Here is a 24,647-nt window from a genome sequence, read left to right as displayed (position 1 = left end):
ATTGTTTGCGGACTGAAAGCAACAACAGTCCGTTCTGGACATGGGACAAATAAGAAAACACCAGCAGTTTCTACCCCTGTTTCCATTGGAATTCTCCAACATCCCTAGTAAAGGCCAATCCCAAAGCTCTGTAATGACTCCAGCAGTGACACAGGGGAAAAGAGGCTAGTGATGGAGACCAAGAAGGCAGTACACACAAGACTCAACACAGAGTCCAGGCCCAACACTAAGTGACAATCCCCAGGCATGAAAGCCCTGAACCTGGACCTCCAAATCCATCAGGGGGTTAACGGTCTCATTCCTAAAAGCCACAAACTCCACCAACCCTGCTTGCTAACGCAGAAAACATACCCAGTGAAAAATCTTCGAACAGGCAGCAACATGCTGGACTGCAACTTTAAGGCTCTGCATTTCTCAGAAAGGAGGTGGAGCCCAGTGACACTTGAGTGCTTGCTGGAGGAAGTCATCTGCTGCCTAGGCCCTGTCTAGAGCCCTTAGAGACCTGCCTCTGGACATTCTTTTTCTTTATTACAAAGCTTGACTGGGGAAGGATATTTCCCCAAAGCTGGTGGAGAGGATATTTAATCCTTTCCTCCTGTGCCACTTCTCCCCAGAAGCTGCTTTTAACTATTAAAAATACAAACATATGCACATATTTATGCACTATGCTTGCATTCTTCTTCCCAGCAGAACAAATAGCACTTGTGGTGGGTAGATACAGGGATGATTATGTAACACCCTTCAACAAACACTGTGCAATTGTGATCAGATCCATGCATGAACTTATACCATCTTTCAAGGGCTCTATACCTAGTGCTCTCCAAAGGAGACAGAAAATGACTGTGAAGCAAATGTACGACCAACTCCACTCATGATTGTCACCGATGGTGGAGACTCCTAAGAAGATGAAGATAAGGGTGTCACTAACACTGCTCCACATCTTCATGAAGTATTTAATGGTCGTGTGGGACTTCAGAGAAATGTTGGCCTCCACATAACGTTTCATGCCCATTGCGCATGCAATAATTCTGAAAGAGAAAATAAAAGAAAGTTCCACACACTTTTCCACTTCAGGCAGCAGTGGGGAATCTCCTGCCCACAGAAAGCCACCAAACCACACAGGAGGGCTTTACAAGTGCCAACAATCAGTCGACTGCCACTTGCAAAGTCTTGTGCCTTTGCATGTTCTGCTATGATTGCTGGTGCTCACAAAGGCATAGGGCTTTGCAAGGGCCAACAGTCAGCTGATCAACGGAGCCTTGCAAAGCTCTGTGACTTTGCCTGTGTGGTTTGATTTCATACAAGGGTTTCCAGCCCTACCTAGAAATGCTGGAAATTGAACCTGGGGTCTTCTGCATGCAAGGCAGATGATCTGCCACAGAACAATGGCTTTCCCCATTCCTTTCCAACCCACAAATCATAATGCAATACATGAACTGAGGGCTTATCCACCACTTTGGGGGCATTTTAAGGTCTGCACTTTAAAGCTCTGTGTCTGAGTGCCCCTTTAATTTTTGCTCCAGAAGCACAACATCATGTTGGAAGATTGGGGAAAATTGTGGAAAACAGATATAAAATTTTCAGCATGTAAGAAAGAAAGAAAGAGTTTGGATTTGATATCCCGCTTTATCACTACCCGAAGGAGTCTCAAAGCGGCTAACATTCTCCTTTCCCTTCCTCCCCCACAACAAACACTCTGTGGGGTGAATGGGGCCGAGAGACTTCAAAGGAATGTGACTAGCCCAAGGTCACCCAGCAGCTGCATGTGTAAGAGCGGGGACGCAAACCCGGTTCCCCAGATTATGAGTCTACCACTCTTAACCACTACACCACACTGGCTCCCCATGTAATCTGCTTAGAGAGAATATTATGAAGATGATGTATAGGTGGTATTTGACCCCGGTGAAATTAGCAAAAATGTATCATGGACAAAGTAATAAGTGCTGGAAATGTAAACAAGCAGAAGGAACTTTCTTCAATATGTGGTGGTTGTGCCCAAAGGTAAAAGACTTCTGGGAAAAGATTTATAATGAAATGAAAAAAGTGTTGAAAAACACATTTAAAAAGAAACCAGAAGCCTTTTTACTGGGCATCCTAGGCCAAGAAATCCCTAAATGTGATAGAACTTTATTTATGTATGCCACAACAGCAGCTAGAATTTTGATAGCTAAAAACTGGAAGACAGAAGAATTACCAACGACTGAAGAATGGCACATGAAAATGATGGACTATATGGAGCTCGCTGAGATGACTGGGAAACTTCGTGACCAGAGGGACGATGCGGTGGAAGAAGATTGGAAGAAATTTAAATTGTATTTTAAAAATTATTGTATGATTGATAATTAGATATAACTAGGAAGGAAGGCTAGACTGTAGATTTAGAGTAAGGTTAAGTGTTTAAGATAGATGAATATGAGTTAAGAAAAATTGTTAAGATTAAATAATTAGGTAATTTTTATAGTAAATAAGATTTTGCAAGATGTTTAGAAATTACTAAAGATGATAGACAAGGAACGTGGGAAGAGGAGATAGGAGGAAGTCTATATACAATGTGAGGGACAATTATTAGGTATAAGTAATGAGATTTTTATGTTTTTGTTTTTGTTATAGTTAGGTTTTTATTGTAGGTTTGATTCAATGTGATTCAATGTGATGATCATGCTTGATTATGTTGTATTTGTTTTTTGTTTTATAAAATTTAATAAATATTTTTTTAAAAAAAACTCAAAAAAAAATTGCTCCAGACATGTCCCCGCAAAAACTTGTTCTCTAAAGCTGAATCAGAGCAAACAGCTATTTGGGTTTTCCACAGATTGCCATTTTCTTTGGTTCAGCTTTAAAGAGCAGGTTTTCATAAGGTAAGCTCTGGAGCAATTAAAGGGGTGCTCAGACATGGAGCTTTAGAGCACAGGCTAGAAAGCGCAGAGGAAAGGTAAGTGTGGATAAGCCCTGGCAGACTACATTTGAAAGAAATCACATCCCAATTTTTGCCTGTTCATATAGCCACAACAAATAGGTTTTTGTCCCTGGGCTAATTTCCCAAAACTTTCTGTTTACCACACTGATTTCTGTTTCCACCCTCATAATCCTAACCACCATGCTGATACTTGTGAAAGCTTGCACTTTAGGCCTAGTTTGGTTTAACATTGAGCCGTGCAAGCCGGAAATACTCTGAAGTCCCTCAATCTACTTACGCTACAATACCGGACAGGTGGAACATTTCTGCCGTGAGATAGGACAGGTAACTGTAGAGGAAGACAAAAAGGGGCTCAATCACACGAATATTTTTGGTGAATCGTGTGGTAAAGGCGGCTATCATGCCAAACAGGAGGCCCACCAGGACCCCGCCGATTCCGACCACAAAAAACTTCCCAATTCCTGCGAACACATCTGCTGTTTTAATTGATGGCATTTCACAGAAGGACCTGAACAGCTTATACAAGACCTAAGAAGAAGACAGAAATGAACAAAACAGAAAGGTTTTAATGGAGAGAGAGAGAGAGAGAGAGAGAGAGAGAGAGAGAGAGAGAGAGAGAGAGAGAGAGAGAGAGAGAGATCTTTACAAGGTGGGATCTCCATGAGGTAGAACATGTGGCAAATTAATCTTCTCCATTTTTGCTTATTATTCTGGTCCTTTCACCTTTGGTCTAAGCAGGATTAGTGAAACCATAGGTGTGTTGCATTTATCTTTTGCATTTCTGGCATGGCAGAACCCAGCATGGAGCATATAGACATTCCCAGCTGTCCCCCATCTAGGCATTGACCATATCCAGATTTCCACATATCCAATCCTGTCCTCCTCCAAGCAGCTTGGCACCGTGTATATGGCTCTTCCCCTATACCATTTTATCCTCCCAACAACTCTAAGAGGTAGGCTAGGACAGAGGTCTAGTGGTCTAGGGTTGTGCAGTGCGGGAGGAAGGTCATCAAAGACCCATTACTATTTCTGCAGCAGGGTCCCAACAGGGTCCCTGTCTCCAGCATCTTATTGCTGCCCAATCAGCTTAAATGGGGAGACTTTTAACCGCCGGGAAGAAGTCTTCTCACTCTTTGGGCTGCTTGAAGTCCATCAGAGTAAAATGAAGTTAGTCAGCCATTGAGGATTAGCTCCCAGGGTCACTCTGGAGAAGGCATGTGGGAAGAGCACCAAGGAGTTTTTCTCTATGCTTCAAAGCTATGAATTTATGAAGACTGAAAACACAAGGTGCTTCAGTTTCAAGAAATACTTTGTGCAATGGAACTTCAAGGAAAACACAAGTCATTCTGAAAGAAGATATTGGAGCACTTCAAATCATTTACTCATCTATGTACAGAGAAAATAGTAGGTCTGGCTGAAATACAAGACATGGAGATCTGCATTGATCACTGCAATGTGTTCTTTAATTATTATTATTATTATTATTGTATAATTATAAGACTTTATAAGTCTTAGGGGCTGTATAATTTTAGAAGGGGGCGGGGCTCTGGGGTGTGTGGCTGTGACTATCATGAAGTGACCCTGCACTTCAGTATTTGCCACCACACTACGCAGTGTGAGAAACAATGACTGATCCAAGGCCACTCAGTGAGTTCCATCGCTGAGCAAGGATTCAAATGTTTGCCTCCGAAGTTCTACTGCAACCCACTACTCCATTCCGACTCTCAGCCCTCAATAAGGTTGGTGCATCACATGCCATCAATGAACTACCAACACATAATTGTGGGATAATCAGCCTCATTTATTATTATTTATTATTATTATTATTATTATTATTATTATTATTATTATTATTATTTCTACCCCACCCATCTGGTTGGGTTTCCAGCATGTCTAATTAATTATAGAGTAAGCTGTCCTGCCAAGCTTAGCTAGGTCACTCCCCCTCACCTTGGGAGGAAGGTAATCAGGCCTATTGTTGAGAAGCTCAGCAGGTAAAGAGGTCTGAGCTGGTTGCTCCAAACTCAGACTGCATGGCTCTAATATGCCTTTATTGTGGTTCTATACCAATAATTTAAGAACTTTCAGCACAGTAACTCAAATGTTACTGCCTGTGTTTTCTGACTGACATATGGAAAAGCACATGAACCTAACCCTTGAATAATTTGTAAGTATATATAAAAAAATTAACTTACCAAATGTGTGGGTTTTTATGTTGGGGAAGAGGGAACTTTGGAAGGTACTTAGAAGGGCATATTTTAAAGGTCCAACAGCCAAATTTTCACGCTTTACTTTGTTGTATACTTTGTGATTTTAAATCTCTGCTGGGGTTCTCTCATCAAAGAGTATTTACCCCAAACCTGGATCTTGGCATCCATGGAATTATCCTTTTATATACTAATTTTTCCTAGCAACCAACAAAATTCCATCCATCCAAGCAAGATGCATTATCAGAATTCGAGGAAACAATCTAGCCAGGCAAAAAAATGTCCAAGGAGTGTACAATACAGGTATGGTGAGGGATGAGGCTTGTAGAGAATTGGTGTGACTGGGGAGAGGGGTGAGACTTGAGAAGAGACTTGAGGGCCAGATATAAAGGCCTGGAGGGCCACATTTGGAACGTGGCCCAGAGGTTTCCCATCCCTATCCTAGAAACAGCACTTTCATGCACATCAAGGTCTCAAGAAGACGTACTTACAACTGTCACAGCATCATTGAGAAGAGATTCTCCAAATACCAAAATGTGAAGCTTCTCATTGACATGTATCTCTTCAAACACAGACAACACAGCAACAGGGTCAACAGCTGCAATCAAGCTACTGAACAAGAGGTTATGAAGCAAAGATATATCACGTAGCTGGAAGGTGTCCACTTGGCATATCCCATAGAGCGAGAATCCAATTCCAAAGACATTCCATATAGTCCCCACAACAGCATATAAGAGGATCGTCCCAATGTTCTCAAAGAAGGGGCGACTGGGCATGAAATAGCCAGCATCCAGGACAATGGGTGGCAGGAGGTAGAGGAAGAAGATGTCACTGTCCATGACTGGAGGGGATTTGTCATTTAAGCCATAAATGATCCCTCCCATGATAAGCCCCACGAAAATCAATAAGCAGCTTTCGGGGACAACGGAAGGTAGTTTCTCAAACAGATGGAAACCTGCAAAGGTCAAGAGGCAACATTAGTGGGAAATCAGAAGCATTTGTTGCTTTGTGGTCATTTCAGCTTATGTGCTAGTGTCCCGTCCCCTGTCCCCACCACACCAAGTGTCATGTGAATTGTGGGTCAGGAAGCAGAAACTAATCACCTGGTGGGCTGGAGTCAGAACTAGTATGCATTAAAGCTGAACCTATCAAATTCCCACTTTCCAAAACAATATGGGAAATCAAATACTATCCTTCAAAATTTGCTCTTGTCCAATTTTGTGATGCAGTTCTTCAACCGACATTTACATAAATGCATGTTATGGGAGACGGTGCATAAAAATGAAGATATGGGTGAACATAACGCATACAGTAAAGTGGAGGAAAATTGCTTGGGAAAAAGGTGCGCATGAGTAAAAATGTGATTATTAGGAGAAATGCGCACTAAAATGCTGGTGGGGATTATCCACAGACTTTCATTTTTGTGTCATTTTCAAGGGACGTTTGATTTGTTTCATTTCAATGAATGTGCATTTTTTTAGCTTAGTTTATCATAAAGGTGGCTGAGGGTACTGTGGCTGTCTATGGTAGATGGACTGTGGCTAAAATTATGTGCACACTTCTTTTCAAACCAGCAGTAGAAGCACAGTGGATGCAGGGTAAATAGGTGTGTACAGTGGCGTCACAAGGTGGTTGTGGGGGTGCTGTCCCAGGTTCCATGTCTGGGGGGGGTGACAAGAAGGCACCCCATGAGCAGAGGATCCCACCACTGTCCATACAATGTTTGAGCGGCGCTGGTGGCAAACCGCTACATACAACGCATGGTTTTAAGAATGTATTTATTATTATTTAACGTATTTATATCATGCCTTTCTCCCCAAGCTGGGATTCAAGGCAGCTTACAACATTTTAAAAAACATCATTATAAAATACGAAGGAATAAAAACAAGGTCGTTAAAAATAATGGTTAAAACGCATTGAAACACATATAGGACCAGCAATTAAATTGCGCTTTGTCCTGACAGCAGTCCAGTGGTCAGCATTGTCTGCACCTTAGTTTTCAAATGCCTGTCAGAATAGGAAGGTCTTAGCTTGCAAGTGAAAAGATAACAAGGGGGGAGCCAGTCTAACCTCTCTTGGGAGGGAATTCTGCGATATGGGAGCAGCCACAGAAAATACTTTTTTCTTGTGGCACCGCCAACCGTGTCTCTGATGTGGATGGGACTGAGAGAATGTGCTCACCCAAGAATCTTAGCATTCAGGTGGGTTTGTAATGGGAGATAAGATCTTTCCACTAACCTGGGCCCAAGCTATATAGAATGAAAGAAAGGACATTCACAAACATCCCTTAGCCATCTCAAAATTAAGGGACGCCAGGTGGTGTTTCTTCCTGGGGAATCTCCACTTCTTAAAAATGAATTAATTCAATCAAGCATTTTGTCAACTTGAAAGTAAGCTATGTGCATGGGAAGCCACGGAATGAGTGTCGATGCAACTGCAGGCAGCTGGGCAGACCAACCTTTAGTGATTCCCTACTAAAGAATAGAAAAATGCAACTATGTTTCCGAAAAACTGAGCTGCACTTGTAGCTATTGATGCTATTGTGTTTACACCACTAACCATATTTTCCTCAAATTCTTCTCCACATATTACAGTAGTTTAAATTTGTATCAGCCATTGAAAACAGATTCAAAACGATTATACTATACAACTTGTCACAATGTTTTACAACTTGTTCCTTTTGAAGTTTTGCAAGACAGTATGTAGAAATCAAGTTAGAAGTTGGCAGGGAATTTTGGAGTGCTGGTGCGGAGCTCCCACTGGATATACCCAGGCCTGAGTTTTATTAAATAACTTCTACTTTATATAATTCTCTAAAAGAACCTATTCATTCAGATTAGGTATATGGTTGATCCCCCCAAAGATTCAATGGAATAGGTATCCCGCCACTCCTGTGCTTTCAATTTATGTGTTTGCATAAAACAAGCCCTCACTTACTATCAGTCTATAAATGGGGTTACTACCTTACAGCTAGCCATGGTTTGCTGAAAACCTCTCCTGTTGATAAATGGCCTGCAACAGCAGGAATCATCAGGATCTCATAGCTAAGGTAACATTCAAGTCTCATCATTATTTTATTATAGGCTATAGGCTTCAGCCAAGTTGGGCAGAGCCAACCCAAGAATTGGATGCCTAGGGCAAACTGAAGCTGTACAAAGGGCAGGGCAGTTTGCAAGATGGTTTTGAAATAGCCTAATGGACTAAAAGCACTTTCGTTGAATGCAGGTGCCTGTTCCTAGGAGGGACACACACACACACTGGGGGGGAAATTAAGGGATGCACAATGGGGGGGCGGAATCCTGCATCCCAAGCATTTTCGGATCTAGCCCTACCTTTAAAAATAGCTAGAGGTATTTAGATTTCAACAGCTGCTCATTAAATACTTTTCCAAGATAAATATATGATGTGGTCAACTCAACATAATCTTTCAGAAATACATTTAACTTTTTAAAAATATATATATACTCAGGGTTTATTGTCTGCAGTTCCAAAAAGCTTTTGAGTGCCTGTAATCAGAGACGGCTTTATTAGTTGTGGAGAATTCAATTTAAATGTATGTGAATCATTCATACTTCAAATGAACGGAAAACATCAATGCAGCCTTCTAAAGCCCTCCATCCATACTGCTGCACAATGCAGCCAGCTAATTTGTGCATCTGAATAATACATTAATGGGGGGATTCTTACTGTCTCATTGGAAAGATTCAGCTGTTTTATTGTTCTTGAAGGAAACAAATGGATTGGAGGAGGTTGGATTTTTTTTATAGACAGATAGCAATCAGAGAGGCCTGTTGCAGATTCCCTGTTCAGACTAAACAAGAGCTTCAAAGGGTTACATCAGTGCTTTTTTCCTGGCAGCACCATTTTTCCCAAGAAAAAAGCACTGTTTACAATTTAAACTATGCATTATGTTATGTCAGAGTTTATATTGCTAAAAATAACTAATTGAAACGCCTCTATAAAGATGTGGACATGGTCTGATTTCTTTGAACTTTCTTGATTGTTTCACAGGATGTTGGTGTACAGTTCTGGCATTTGGCATTGCTGTTACATGCATTTCAAAACGGTACCCGCAAGTGGCAAGGTGCCCAATAAACACTCGTAAAATATACCTCATCCCTAGAGATGAATGGATCAGACTTTCTAAAAAAAAAAATAATCTTTCATTTTTCCAATCTTAAGTTCACCTTTCCACATTTCCGCATCAGTTTGCAAACCTTTTTGTTAAGTCCTCATGAAAACTCACCAACATATCCTACTGTAGTAGACAGATTGTTGCAAGCAGTTATGCCTAATATGATGCGTTTTTATACTTTCATTATCATGTGCATTTTTTCTGCAACACTTCCCCCTAACATTATGCACGTTTGTTCGTATTATCTGGCTGAAGAACCATGTCACAAAATACAGTGAATTTCAAAGTGCAGCTGCATTCCAACTCACATATACTTTTGGGAAGCTTGTATTAGGTATGTTCAGATTACAGTGCAAACCAAACCCACTCCCTGGGACTAACACAGAAAGCTGCCTTATCCCAAGTCAGACCAATGATCTGTCTAGCTTTGTATTGTCAACACTGACTTCCAGTGGCTCTCCAGGGTTGCAGGTATGAGTCTCTCTCTTCCCTAGCTGGATGATAGTCAAGAAAGAAGAAGACTGTGTGGGCTTTAGATGCATTTGCTTGTCTTTTCTTCTAAATCCGTATCCTCAACCTGGGAACTTTTGCACACGAAGCGGATGCTCTACTACCCAGCCCACCAACCCCTACCTGGAGAAACATACCTATTTTAGCCAAGGAAGCCAACATGATCCACAAGGTAATCTCAAAGGGCACTTGGACATGCTGATAGTCTAGAGAGAAGAAGACTGGGTGGGCTTTAGACTCATTCGCTTGGCTTGTCTCCAAATCCATATCCTCAAGAGACTCCAGCATCGTGGAACTCTGGAAGGCAGCAGCTACTGGCAGAGAGAGGAGGACAGAGGCAGAGGATCCCAGAAGCCAAAGTCCTGGCATGGCCTCCCGTCCAAGGATCAGAGCCTCCATCTGCCAGTTGGAATTCTCACTGTCATGGGAAGTGCCAAGCTGGCTGGCTGGCAAGCATCTGGCTGGCTGGCTGGCTGGCTGGCTGGCTGCCGCCCAGCTCTTTTGCTGCTTCTGCCTAAGCGTTCTGGAGGCTGCTCTACTTAATGCACCCTGCTGCATGCTGTAAATTATATGGATGGGTGTGCAAGGGGAAGAGCCACTGCTGGAGCAGGGAGTGGGGGGAGAAAGAGACCCAGCAGCAACTCCCTACGTCACTTGGAAAATGCATTTTCCATTTAGCCAAAACAAGACATTCTAAGCTATGCTGCCTAACCTAAGCAATCCTTTTAATTTTGCAAAACGAAAACAAGGCAAAGAAGGCATATAAACCCAGATTGTGAAGCAGGCCAGCCTGATGTGAACCAATTCATAGATGATGGTCCATTAGGGGTACATGGGACACTGTCCCACTAACCTCAATCTACACTCAGCTAGCTCCTACCTGCTTGTCTATCTTCCTATTTTCAACCAGTCCAGTGAGTAGTGTTGCCTGACAGCTTCCTCCTCCGCTTTCTAAGTGTGGCCCTTACAGAACTCATCAGGAAAGAGGAGGATGGGGACAAAATGGGAATTAGCTGTCTCTGTCCGTCACTGGCTCTGGATCCACCTACTCTTGGCCTCTTGGCTAGCCATCACTAGTCACAGAGTTGAAGGAGCCCTCATGGGCCTTCTAGCCCAACAACCTGAGGGGAAGTTCCAGCAACGCCAGATTTAGGGAAGTACAGGTGGTTCCCTTGCACTGGGTGCTGAGCTCAGGGGGTGCACAATAAAAAGATGCATAATTGAGAAAAACCATTTTGGGGTGCCCAATTTTGGCCTCACTGAGAGTACCATATTACCAAAGATGACCAAAGTCCAGTCCTGGCTCCAAAAAATTGGTTCCATGGTGAAACTGCTCTTACTATTCATTCATTTTTCCTAAAGTTCAATCGAAATCTACTTTCCTATCACTGAAGTCAATTTGTTTGTTCATTTAAGAGGATCTATACATGCTGCCTACTACCTAACACTCTAAAGGCAGCTTACAATACATTTAAAGCACGATGAGACAGACCGTGAGAAAATAGCCATCACAGCAGATCCAAGATATTTATCTATACATACACAAATACCTGCATACATATTTGTGTGTGTGTTCGCACAAGATCCTTCTGATAGTCCAAGCAAAGTGATATGTTCCTGGGCAAATGGGTCAGTTTAGGGGCAAAGTAACAACCCAAAACCAACTAGGTCATAGTAGGGCTTCCCTGACAAAAGCAAAGGTGTAGTAACTCAGCATGTATATCTAAATTCCTGAACTGAGCCATCAATGTGCGTCTGGCTCTCTGCTTAGGAGCTCAAATGAAAATTTTCAGGTGGGCAGGTGCAGCTTGCCATATCCCACCATACACATTGTGCAGCTGAGTCTCCTGGCCTAGAACTGACTATTGGAGTAGCTCGGTGTTCCTCCCACACAGGCCAAGCACTTCCTCCCAGGGTGGCTGCTGATGCCTCTCATAGACTCTGGCCCTGATGACAGATGCAGGAGGTGCCGGAGGAGCAAAGGCATTAACAAGCCTCCCATAGATGTTACAAGCCTCCCCTCGTCCTGCCCTGTTGGGGTGGCAGAGAACAAGCTGTTGATTTTCATGCAGTTGCACCATCAGGGAGGGAAGTGTGCAGAGAGTCCCAAATGCAACAAGGCCAGCTTATACTTTGAAGTAAATGAAGCAATTCATTCCTCCCATCTTCCAACCTTCTGCATATGCACCTCAAGATTTCGTATCTGTTATTGTTTGAAATATTGATCCTGCCATAAGCTTTTGTAGACTACTGCCTACTTCCCCAGAAGCAGGAAGTAAGGCGGTGGGAGGGGGGGGGGTCATCCACACATACTTTCTAGGCACTTTGAAGCGCTGTGTCTAAGAGCTTTAGTCGTTGTTGCCCCAGTACTTTCCACACAAAGAGCAACTCTTTAATGCTGAATCGGAACAAACAACAATTTGGGTTTTCTGCATATTGCTGTTTGCAGCAGTAAAAAGCAGCTTTTCAGGGGGAAAGCACCAGGGCAAAGCAAAAAGTGCTTGGACACAGCGCTTTAAAGCCTAGAAACACAGCACAGAGGGAAGTCTGGATAAGCCCGTGTATGAAACTCATGTTTAATACTTGATGCTTCTGATGAAGTGGGCAATGACCCACAAAAGTTCATACCATGATCCATTTGTTAGCCTTTATATGCTACCACCAGACTCTTTCCTGTTCCTTCAGATACAGAAATTCCCTGTATACAGGAGGACACGGGGCCACCGTACACATTTTGGGAGGCAGGGAGCACAACTGCTGATATAATATCAGGTATATTAATGATGTGAAGCCCTACGTAGTGTACAGGGCTCTACTTGGTGCGCTGGATTCAGTAATGTTACGGCTGGAATTCGAAAGGGCACTGCTAATTAAAACGTGGAAGCCCAAGGCTAATACAGCTGGATGAAAATCAATGGCCCACTTTGGCACCAGCTTCCTAAATGACACCAGACCTGAACTAAGGGCAAATTAGTGATCCATTTATTTCTCTTCTAATTCAAATCAAGACAGGGGTGGGGGTCCAAAACTGCTTGTCAACACCAGCAAAACACAATCCCCTTTCTGATGCCATTTTTAGCACACAGCAAGGTTGCAACGAGAAATCCTTCTGAAGGATTACATTATTACATTCAGGCTCAGCAGCACCTTGGTCATCAAAGGGCCAAACAACCTTTTTCCCTACAGTTTTTTATGTAGCTAATACTTAGAGATGCATTAGTCATGGGCACTCTTGCCTGGATGATTCTTTATTGAATGAACATTGGTGGTGGTGCGCTATCTGGGCTGGCCCGAGCATTAGGCAGAGTGAGGCAGCCACCTCAATCGGCTGCAGAAAAGGAGAGAGAGAGAGAGGAGGAGGAGGAGGGATGGAAATGGGACAACGGTCTGTGTGCAACAGAGAGCTGAGAAAAGGAGGAAGGTGGGGGAAGAGGGGCAAAGGGTGTGGAGGGGAAAATGTGGGTTCAGCAGTAGAGGTTTCAAAAAGAGAGAGGAGGGAGGAGGAGCTTTGTGAATGGGGCTGCTGATAAAAACTGGTGCTTGAAAGGGCCTGAGCAATAGGAGGTGTGCGGGCTTCATAATTGTGCTGGTAGTGAAAAGGCAGCTTAATAGTTGTGATGCAATGGGGTGGGGAGACGGTGCAGGGGGTAACCATGGGGTGGCTGTGTGCAAGGGAGCTGCACACAAGGAGGGGGGAAGGCAAGGACATGGCGGTGAAGGTGAAAACGGGTTCAGAGTGGGACTGCAGAACAGAAGAGAGAAATGACTTTGGAAATATGGTTGGGAAGGTGGAAAGCAAGCTTAGTAGCTGCATGGGGTGGGAAGCGAATCTCTGGGGGTTAATGTGGGGGAATGGCAGGGAGTGGGGAGTGGAGTGAGAAAGGGCTCAGCTGCTAGTATAACATATTTGTGAGCTATGTTTCCTTCCATATTTTCCTTTCCTCCAAAAGGATGAACTGGATTCTCTGGAAGGAAGGAGGGCTAAAAGGAAAATCTGTGTAATGGTCTGGAACCATTTATTTTTAATCAATAGCCATTTGATCAATGTGGTGCATAAAAGGGTAGAACAGGGAAGCTGTAAACAGGGACAAAATATGAATTATCTTATTGGAGTGTTGTTGTTAATTAAACATGTAATTATATTATTTATAAATGCATCTACAAAGTATATTGTCAACAATAGCAAATAAAAGAGAAGGAAATAGTATATTAGCTAGCGTTAATATATCATATTAAGAATACTATCAATAGAGAAAGAAAAACATAGGAGAGGAGTAACAAACAGGTCATTGTTAGTGTTGCTCCTGTTGCTATTAAGATTGATATGGATGCCTTCCCCCCCCAAAAAAACCTTCACTTTTTAATCTTATTTGTTTTTAAATGACATTTGTATGCAGCCACATAACATTCTCTTTCAAACAAGACAATTATTACAAATACAATATGCAGTGAATCAAATCAACAGCAGGTCATGCAAGGCAGCAAAAACCCCACCTTTCATTGAAACAGAGACAGGAGAGACAGTTTACAGCTCAGATTAAAACTACTCTAAGCCACAAGTAGTACATTAGTCCAAGTAACATTTATTTGTTTATTCAACATATTTGTTTCCTGCCTTTCAGGCCAGTGTCCACACCTGGCACCCTTTTCTCCAGAACAGCCGGCTGGATGAGGCCCATCTCACAACAGCAGACCAGATGCCTGTGGGAAGCCAAAAAGCAGGGCCTAAATGTAACCCCACTCTCCCCACTTGTGATCCCCAGCAACTGGTATTCAGAGGCATACACGCTCCAGCAGCGAAGGCAGAAGTATGGCCATTCCTGCTACTTGCTAGGGATAGTCTTATCCTTCGAGAATTTGTCTAATCCCTGTAAGTACACAAGAAGAGCCCTGCAGAAGAGCCCTGCCAAAGGCCCATCTAATTCAACTTCTTGCAGTGGCCAACCAAGATGCCTCTTCTGCAGGGCCAAGAGGCAAAGTGAGGTGACCGCTGTGACGTTAACATATGAGAGTGCTGGAGGTGAAATAGTTAAACAGGTTACCCAATCAGAACCCGGGGGTGGAGTTAGAGGGACTATAAAACCAGCTCTGGGAGGGGCAAGAGGAGTTTGTTGGCGGGTTGGGTGGTTGGTTGGAGTGGGAGTGAACTGGGAGAGAGTCTGTGGGTAGGTTGAGTTAGTGTAGCAGAATAAGCTGAGTCAGGAACAGTTAGGAGCTAAGAAGAGGTGGTTGATTGTAATTGAGATCATTTATGAAACCACAGGCTTGTTAAACTAAAATAAATAAACAGAAGTTTTATGTTACAATTTAACCCTGACTGGACTCAGTATTTTACCAGGTAGGGCCTGGTTGGTGGCAGCGAGAAATAAAGTGGTGGCACAGGGATCAATAGACAGTGAAACGTCCGGGGACCCTGGGTGATCGCCACAACCACCTCAGGCATCAGGATCCATAGGGCAGGAGATCCAGCCTCCAAGGAAAGCATCACCCTCTGCTGCTGCTGCTGCCATAGTGACAACAACAACTGCAGCATGCTCCTTGGAGGCCAGATCTGCTGCTGCCTTGGCAGCCCTCCCCCATACCACATCTACGACCTTTTGGCAAATAGGAGGCACTGCTGGTCTCCTCCCACCCTTGTTTATGATGTAGATCTTTATTCTCCCATTGTTCCTTATGTAGATCTTCGCTCACCCCTTTTTACCTGGCAGGAGATCGCCATTTTATGATTTGCCTCAAGTGCCAAAATGTCTTGGACTAGCTCTGCTCTTCTGGGAAACCTGTGAGCAGCACCAGAAAGCAACAGCAACTCTCTCCACCCGTGACTCCACCCAGCAACTGGTATTGACATGCGTACTGCACCCTAGGGCTTGCCGATCAGAAGGTCAGTGGTTTGAATCCCCACAATAGGGTGAGCTCCCATTGCTCGGTCCCAGCTCCTGCCAACCTAGCAGTTTGAAAGCATGTCAAAGTGCAAATAGATGAATAAGTACTGCTCCAGCGGGAAGGTAAATGGCATTTCTGTGCGCTGCTCTGGTTCGCCAGAAGCGGCTTAGTTATGCTGACCACATGACCCAGAAGCTATACGCCAGCTCCCTTGGCCAAAAAAGCGAGATAAGCACCGCAACCCCAGAGTCATCTGCGACTGGACCTAACGGTCAGGGGTCCCTTTACCTTACTGGACCCTACCAAGGCCCATCAGCCCTGACATCTGCACTACTGAGCACCTCAGCATGGTCTCACTTGGTAGCAATCAGAGGCTATTCAAATTTCCTATAGTACTCCAGAGTGTTGCCATGTCAGGCATTTCTGAGTGGGGTGAGTGGGTGGGATAAAATAGTCACCACCACCCCACACAGCTGCCAGAGATGCCTGTGGCCAAAGATAAATGAGAGGGAACCTTGCCAATGAGCCCTGCAGACTAGGAGCTGACATTTTTACCTTTCCAGCATAAAGATCATCCCAGGTAGCCAACAATGTTCTTGAACATGAAAACTTCTAAAACAAAAAATCAAGAGCAACACATACAGTGTAACAACAGCAACCCCCCCCCCCAAAAAAAAAGCTGTTCAAGAAGATAACCAGTGGTGGACCTGGGTGTCATGTGCCCCTTGCCTACGGCAGGACCTGGCAACCTCAGATGCAAGGAGGTGCCAGGAGGCAGGCACCCAGGGATGAATAGGAATAGGAATAGGAATAGGAATAGGAATAGGAATAGGAATAATTTATTATTGGCCAAGTACATTTTCCAACATACTTGGAATTTGTTTCGGCTACATTGCAATGTAAACATACAGACACTGTTCCTCTCACATTACAAAGAAGTAAAGAAACCCCACCCATATTTTACCTCCCCTTAAGCTATACAACTACGAATTTAACAATTTAATGGCACAAGGGAAAAAACTATTCTTGTGCCTGGCCGATTTTGTATATGAAGTCCTGTAGCGACGTCCAGATGGAAGTAAATCAAGCAGATGATGACCGGGATGTAAAGGATCTGCTACAATTCTCTCTGCTCTCTTCCTTACTCGGGTAGCATAAATTGTCTCTATTGAAGGCAAGCTAACACCAATTACCCTTTCTGCAATTCTTACAGCTCGTTGGAGCTTTTTCTTGTCTCTCTTAGAGGCTGTACCTCTACAAACAAAGTCCTCCCTTCTATCTCTAGATGCCAGAGCACAGGAAGCAGATTTGCTGGCCTTCTCACCTGCAGAGCACATAGCCTCATGAGGGATGGGGAAGGGCTTTGACTAGCTACCTGCTGCCCAGGTGGGATCAGGTGTGCCCACCCAGACGAAGCATATGTGTGTGAGAGTAGCAGATTTGTAGGGTGTGAGAGTCCCATGAGTGAGATCACCCCACCTAATCTTTAAAAGCTTGGCATTGGGGCAGTGCTTAAACTACAGTTCCCCAGCATCAATGTCACGGGAAGCTGATTTAACAAACCAGAAAGCCTCTGCTCAACCCAGGCACGCGAGAGGAGAAGGAACACTTGATTTCAATGTTCATAGCTGTTAAAAGTAAACACAGTTAGTTGGAGTGGCAGTGTTTCGTCTCAGCCAGGCTCAGATGCTCTATTTTCAGCTACTGCCAATCAAACCAACACACATCATTAAAAGGAAGATTGCCAAATCCTTGTCTTCCCCACTCCATAGCTCTGGTTAGGGACTTCTCCCTGTGATGTCAAGCTTCCCCTCTCTGAGTCTGGTTTCCCCACAGCCCACACACTTTCCTGCCTCTAAGATGGTAACAAACAACACTGAGAGCTTGATTTGCATCCGTTCTTCAAGGCATTTATCCAGGAATGTTATGTGCCATTGCAGAAAATGTAAACATTCCATACTGCACCATGTAATTTTAATCAGAGAGCTCATTGTCAGCACTGTTTACCAATGTTTGTGCACTCAGTCGGTCTGTTTAATATAAATACAATTAGGTATGCAAACAAATCTCCCACTTGCATCTTACAGGATGTGCCTGAGCTCCTGTGTAAAGAGAGTCCCAGTGTCAGTTGCATAGCACATAATTATCTAAATGAGTTCACTGCCATGCCACCAGATGACCACTGATTTAGGCAGCTTCAAAAGGAATTAGACATATTGATGGAGTACAAATCTTTTGACAGCTATTATTTTTATTACCATTATCTATATCGCTATCTGATACAGGGGTGGGGAATCTCAGGCCTGGGCACTGAATGTGGTCTACCAAGTCTCTCTATTTGGCCCTTGGGGGTTGTTTGTAGGCCACATGCACCCTCCCCAGCCCCAGCCCTCATTGCTTTGCACCTTCATTGCACCTTCTTTTTATTTACTAATTTTATCTGTTTATTATTGCATTTATTTCCCACCTTTTCCCCAAAGGAACCCAAGGTAGTGTACATTGTTCTCTCTCTCATCGTTCAATCCCCACAACAACCCTATGAGGTAGGTTAGGCTGAAAGGCAGTGTGACTAACCCAAAGTCACCCTATGAGCTTCTTTGTCAAGTTGGGATTGAACCCTAGTCTCTCAGGCCCTAGTCCAATACCGCACTGGATTTTGCTCTGCTGGCTCAGTTACTCTACGGTGCCCTAATCTGTACAGGCAATCACTGTAGCATTCTTGAAACTGTTCAGTCTAAATTCCTAAGGCTGATTTTCGCAGTACCACCGTGCGTCCCAAATGCTGCACTGCGCCTGGAGGCAAGCTTTCCCTCCGTAGAAACTCAATCCTGGCTAAGAACCTTTAACTACTGGCTCCGTATAAACCTAAACCCTTCCGGCCTTCTACCCTTAGTGTTACAAGACACTCACAAAAGCACGTGATCCACTTCGGTGCGTCAAAAACTTCTCTCCTGCGGTCTCCACCCACATCAGCTCCTAACGATGGGCCACACTAGGGCAAAGAGCCTAATTGGTCAGCGTCTAAAGGACCTTGAGCAACAAAATAATCTGGCGATTATAAAGAAACGCTGTCCTTGGTACACCTTCTTTTCCCTTTCCCAGTTTGATTCTTTGCCATCTTATTTGCACAAATTAACCATTCCAAAATTCAGACGCGCCTTCACGCTAGCTAGATTGGATGTGCTGCCCTCAGCGGTACTCGAGGGCAGATTTCAAAAGATCCCAATCGAAAAAAGACTCTGCCCCTGCGGAAACGGCAACTTGGAAGCAGTGGATCATGCTCCCTCTATAAAGATCTGAGGTTGGAATTTATTACTCCACTCTTACTCACTATCCCAGGCCGTCCATCTGCGAATACGTTGTTCTTTCTCTTATCTGATCAAAATGAGCTGACGACAACAAACGTTGCTAGATTTATTGAGGGCGCAATGAAATTAAGGGCCACTATTTGAACGACAATCATAACCATTTGATCGATCTTTTTACCCACTATTGTTTTTAACTGTACATTGTGTATCTTTTGTTGCAATGGCTGCTGGCTATGCAAATAAAGTTTTCAGTTCAGTTCAATATGACATTGAATTTTGATCATTCTTCTTGCTTGCCTGGATGGAAGACAGAGACCCTTGTATTAAGTAGTGGGTGGACATAGCAGACGACACAATGATTCTCCAAGCAGCTCTCTTTATTCTCAGGCTGTAACAGAACTGAACTGAAGGGCTGAGCCAGCCTGCTTATATAGTACTCAGTAACATGCAACAGTAACAACTCTCTAGCTACCCAATCCGTGAACAGCACTCTCAATCCTTCATTTGCATGTGGACCTGAGTGAGAACTGCAGTCCCAGTGGGCAGAGTGAAACTATATACACAACACCCCTAGTGGCCTAGGGTGAGAACTTCAATACATAACACCTTGCCTATTTTAGCTTCTGGTCCTACCCAACACTGGCATGTGGCCCCCAGAAGGGAATGTGGCCCTTAAAATCCTCCTTCTGCTCCAAGAAGCTGAAGCATGGTCTTCGTGCTCCTTCCCACAATTTCATCCTTTCTAACAATGCTTTGAGGCAGGTTAGGCTGAGAAACTGATTCAAGGTCAGCAAGTAAGCTTCATGGATGAACAGGGTTTCAAACCTGGGCTTCCACTGTCTTGGTACAATACTCATAACCACTGCCCCACACTGGCAATTGGCCCTTACAGGTAAATGGAGTTTCCAGGATCAGACGCAGAATACCCCTGGCTGCTAGACCCTGGGGACAAATAATGGAGTACCTGTACATCGTTGTGCCATTGTATGTGAGCTTCCCAGAGGTATCTGACTGGCCACTGTTGGAAATTTGATGGACCTTTGCACTAATCAAAGAAGGGTATTTGTATAATCACATTGCTGGTAGCTGCGTGGTGCTCTGGTCTGGTTGTTTGTTTAGAAGACACATACAATAACATGCACAAACTATCGTTAAGAGGTTGCAGAACAGCTTGTGCACGTGGTAGAGAAACGGAAGGTTTTTTCTCTCTTGTGACAGAACTCAGGACCAGCAAATGAAATTTAATATTGAAAGATTCAGGGCAGATCAATAGCTGAATGTGTACTGGAATTCCATTTTGGACATATTGGACTTGGACTAGAAGTAGGTCTTTTTTAAAATGAACTCTCCAAGCTCTGGGCAGGACTAGATCTAATGGAATTTAGATCCTAGCTATTGTCTTCCTTTTGGGAGAAAAAAAACACTGAAATAAAAGGGAATGGAATTTCTTCTGGATTGTTGTTGGCTGCCCTCTTGTGTTTTAAAACCACATCTGCGTCTGCAAAATAAATGGGGTTGTTCACAAGAGTGTGCTTAGAATGGTGGTCCTCCAATTTTTATTTTTGTTTCAAATTGCAGACCACTTGAAATTTGCTGGGTGGCAGAACAAATCACTGAAGGAACTTTTTTGCTAAGCTGAAGGAACTTTTTTGCTAATCAAGCACATACATAATACATTTTATCAACACCACCAGCACCAGCCTGGTGCTGTTATTTTGCTAATCACCAGTGCTTTTTTCTGGGGGGACGCAAGGGTACACATACCCCTAAACATTTTCTTAATCTTCGTAGTTTTGTCCATTTACTGTATTTATTTTGCCCGATTTGAACTATAAAATGGTGATTTTTCTTGAGTCAAAATGAGAGTACCCCTAAACATTTTTTTTAGAAAAAAAGCACTGCTAATCACAAGTCCTAGGCAAGAGCTTTGTTAGCTCGTTCGATAATCTATCCCTGATCAAATTGGCCTTGCACTGTGTCATTTAAAAAACAAAACAAGGCAGGGCCAAGTATAGATGTTCTTGACTGTTCCACCGTTTCCCCCTTCCATGGAGTATACTCTGAAAATCTCAGTGCTAAGGGGGGAAATAGTGGCAACCTGCATAAGCAGGTTGGCTTAATGTAGTAACTGATAATCATATAATTAAATATTGCGTCTTGTTACTATGTGTTGGAGCTAAGGCTCCACCCTTTAGCTTGCTTTTGTGGTTGCTTTCATTTCCCTATGTTGTTCTATGTTAGCCTGCTCACCAGTAAACCAGTGGTGTGTTCTCGGTGGACTAGGGGGACCAGGCAAGTCCCCTAAATGTTCCCAGTAAATTAGAGTATTAAAGTATGAAACCCTGGGGCTTCCTTCCCAAAACCTCGGAAGCTTCTACCCAGTTTAGGGAGGGAGTAGTGATGCTCATGCCTGCCCCAATCACCCTCACAAAGTGGCACCTCTGACCCTAACTGTTCCCCTATTTAAAAAAATTGCCACACACCAGTACAGTATAGTTTCTTGTTCTGGGTCTGCAAAGTAAATAGACTTGCCTTATATTAAATAAGAACTTAAAGGCGGCAATGAGAAAACTCTGACCATGTCAGCCTATGGGAAAATGAAGGAAACACTACCTGTGATTCCAGCATTGCAGGGGGTTGGCCTAGATGACCCTTACAGGTCCCCTTTTAGCTCTACAATTCTATGATTCTATGACTGGGCTACTATGTCTTTGCTAATGAAATCACTGAGGGTGAAGAAAGAAGAAGAAGAAGAAGAAGAAGAAGAAGAAGAAGAAGAAGAAGAAGAAGAAGAAGAAGAAGAAGAAGAAGAGGTACCGGTAGAAGAAGAAGAGGAAGAGGAAGAAGAAGAAGAAGAAGAAGAAGAAGAAGAAGAAGAAGAAGAAGAAGAAGAAGAAGAATTTGGATTTGATCCCGCTTTTCACTACCCAAAGGAGTCTCAAAGCGGCTCACATTCTCCTTTCCCTTCCTCCCCCACAACAAACATACTGTGCGGTGAGTGAGGCTGAGAGACTTCAGAGAAGTTTGACTAGCCCAAGGTCACCCAGCAGCTGCATGTGGAGGAGCAGAGATGCGAACCTGGTTCACCAGATTATGAGACCACCGCTCTTAACCACTACACCACACTGGCAGTGTCAATGTCTGGGCAACAGTGAAACTTACATCTTTTTAAGAAGTTCAGCGTAACCAGAAAAACCAGGAGATAAAAGTTGGTTGGAGTTGCAAAAAATCTTGTCTGACCACCACATCTGAAGGCCAATCATGACTGTGGCTGTTTCAAATTTCATAACAGGAGGACGGAGGGAGTTGAATCTATATCAGACTATATAGCTCATCTCAAAAGGCTTACTGGAAGCTACTTTGGGGGGTGTTCTGGAGGAGAGGGTGAGATTTGTGTGTCAGATTGGCGATATTTAAATTCAAAAGCAATGATAGGCTGATTTGGAACCTGACCTGGGACAAAGCTATAAGGTGGCAAGAACCATGGATGCAGCAGTGAGATATTTGCAATACTTGCATCATGAAAATAAAGGCTCTCAAAATGAGTCTTAACAGAAGCACAGAGAGCTGGAGTGGTGTTGTCATTGTGGAATGCATTCATCCTCTATAGACACAAAATGCCCCAATGATAGAAATGCAGGAAAACTGGGCATTTAGCAAGAGACCTATCTGGTTGCACAATTGAGGCAGACATTTGATTGCACAACCAAGTCAGGGCAAGAGACAGTCAAGAAAACAAAAATCCTATCATTTATAGTAGGAAGAGGGAGAGGAAGCACATGAGGAGGTCTACACTGTTTACTGTGTAAAGGAAAAAATAGTGGAACCTTATAAAATAGTTGTTTTGTCCAATAATCATCCAGTAGCCATGGAAATAAATATGGGGAGTTCTGTTACACTCATTAATGATCAACAACACAGAGGAGGCCCAAGTTCATTGGCTATGACAATAGTGAAATTAAAAACTTAAACCAGAGAAAATTTCCCAGTCCTAGGATTGGTAGTAATTCCAGCCATGTACAAAGGACGACATAATAAGGTAGTAACCTCCTTTATAAGGGATCCACTTTATAAGGGATCATCCACCTCTATTTGGAGCATGAACCACTTTGTGAGGTCTGCCTGAAAAGCGATATACTGTACAAATACCTTAAGTAAGTAAATAAATCTCAGCCAGACTGGCAATCTAGAAGGAAACAAGGGTAAATGGGTTTATTGAGGCTTACTCTGAGGTAGGGGTATATTTTGTATCCTCTACCTGCTAAAGTCCATTTAATCAATATTTTGAGTGAAGAAATTAATAAAATAAAACTTTTTTAAACCTACTTTTCTTCTATAACTTGTGACCTTTAAATGTGGTTTCTTGGTTATTGAATCAGTCCTTATGGAACTTCCATTCTCTCTTTAACATGCTCAAAATTCTTTCATCCATTAAGATCAGGAATCATTCAACATTGCAGTTCTCCCAAACCTGTGCTAAAAACTTTATAAGGATCTATGGTCCTCCCTTTTAAAACATATGGCCAGAAGTGAATCATCCAACCATAGATCAATTTCTTGGATGCACAATCAAAATACCAGCTAGGAATATAGGAAGCTGTGTTATACCAAGTCCAGTAATCTCCATCTAGCTCAGTTTAGTCTACAGTGACTGACAGCTGCTCTCCTGGATTTTGGACAGGGGACATTTCCACCCCTATCAGGAAATGCAAACGAATGAACCTCAGGCAATTGCAAAGCAAATGCTCTAGCACCAGCGGCGGACCTTGGCAATATGGCGCCCTGTGCAAAGCCCAAATTTTACACACACTCCTACCTCTTGTACCACCTTCCCAACACCAGATAATAGGGCTGGGCAATATATCAATATATTGTCCAAAACTGGTTTGAAGTCCATATCATAATATCTGTTTCATAATTTTTGACCTGGCAATATATTATGAATCATGATGTGTGTGTGTGTTATGCCAAAATCACAATGCGGGGAAAACCGTGGAGCCAGCCAATGTCTCTATCCTTATTTCAGACATTGTAATATATTGGTATATCACAAAGTTTAGCTGGTGATATATTGCGAAGTTGAAAACCAGATATCGCCTAGCCCTACCAGGTCAGCAAGGTGCCAGGTTTGAGGAAGGAGGAGCAGAGGCTCCGGTCCTCCTGCCTTCTCCCTAAAGCTGGGCAAGTGCTTACAGGGCTTTGGGAAGGAGACATGAAGGCTCTCCCTCAGCACAGTGCCTTGGTCGTGCTGCCCTAAATTCACCTCTGCTATCACTAACCTACAACACTTCCCAGCTGCTGTTTTGTCACAGTGCCCAGAAAGATTACATCCTCACTAAATACTGCCCAATGGAGAAAAGGGTTTGCATTTCAAGAGCAGAAGAGCTCTATAAAAAGGATTTCCACAGTGACAAGAATATGGCATGTCAAAATCAGCTATGGAAAGGAGAAGTCCTGGTTTGTGTTTGTTTCTGTTCCTCTGTCTTTCTGTAAAGATCACAAGACCTTAAGCAGTCCAATTGTTCCATAAATATATATTTGAACATGTCATGATGGGGAAGCGTTCGTATTTCAGTAGAACACTTCGGATTTATTTATTTGTAAGCACATTGGGGCTTCTTGGGAAAGTTCCATTATGACTTTCCATAACACAAATGAAGTGAAAACTGGCAGCAATGACTGCTTCC

At 43.3% G+C, this 24,647-nt stretch overlaps 1 protein-coding gene across 1 annotated transcript in view; it reads right to left on the bottom strand.

Annotated features, from left to right (window-relative positions):
- Positions 1-10,052, bottom strand: part of LOC117040058 (sodium/hydrogen exchanger 2-like) — a 30,694-nt gene extending 20,642 nt beyond the window's left edge. The window contains exons 1-4 of the mRNA XM_033137596.1: positions 9,907-10,052; positions 5,616-6,079; positions 3,195-3,445; positions 811-1,028 (exon numbers count right to left, since the gene is read on the bottom strand). Coding sequence (XP_032993487.1) covers positions 811-1,028; positions 3,195-3,445; positions 5,616-6,079; positions 9,907-10,036 — 1,063 coding nt within the window. The 5' untranslated portion in view covers positions 10,037-10,052. The remainder of the gene's footprint in view (positions 1-810; positions 1,029-3,194; positions 3,446-5,615; positions 6,080-9,906) is intronic.
- Positions 10,053-24,647: the final 14,595 nt, after the last annotated feature.

This window comes from Lacerta agilis, chromosome Z (assembly GCF_009819535.1).
Source record: "Lacerta agilis isolate rLacAgi1 chromosome Z, rLacAgi1.pri, whole genome shotgun sequence".
Taxonomy (NCBI): Eukaryota; Metazoa; Chordata; class Lepidosauria; order Squamata; family Lacertidae; genus Lacerta; species Lacerta agilis.
This window is presented reverse-complemented; position numbering and strand designations above follow the sequence as displayed.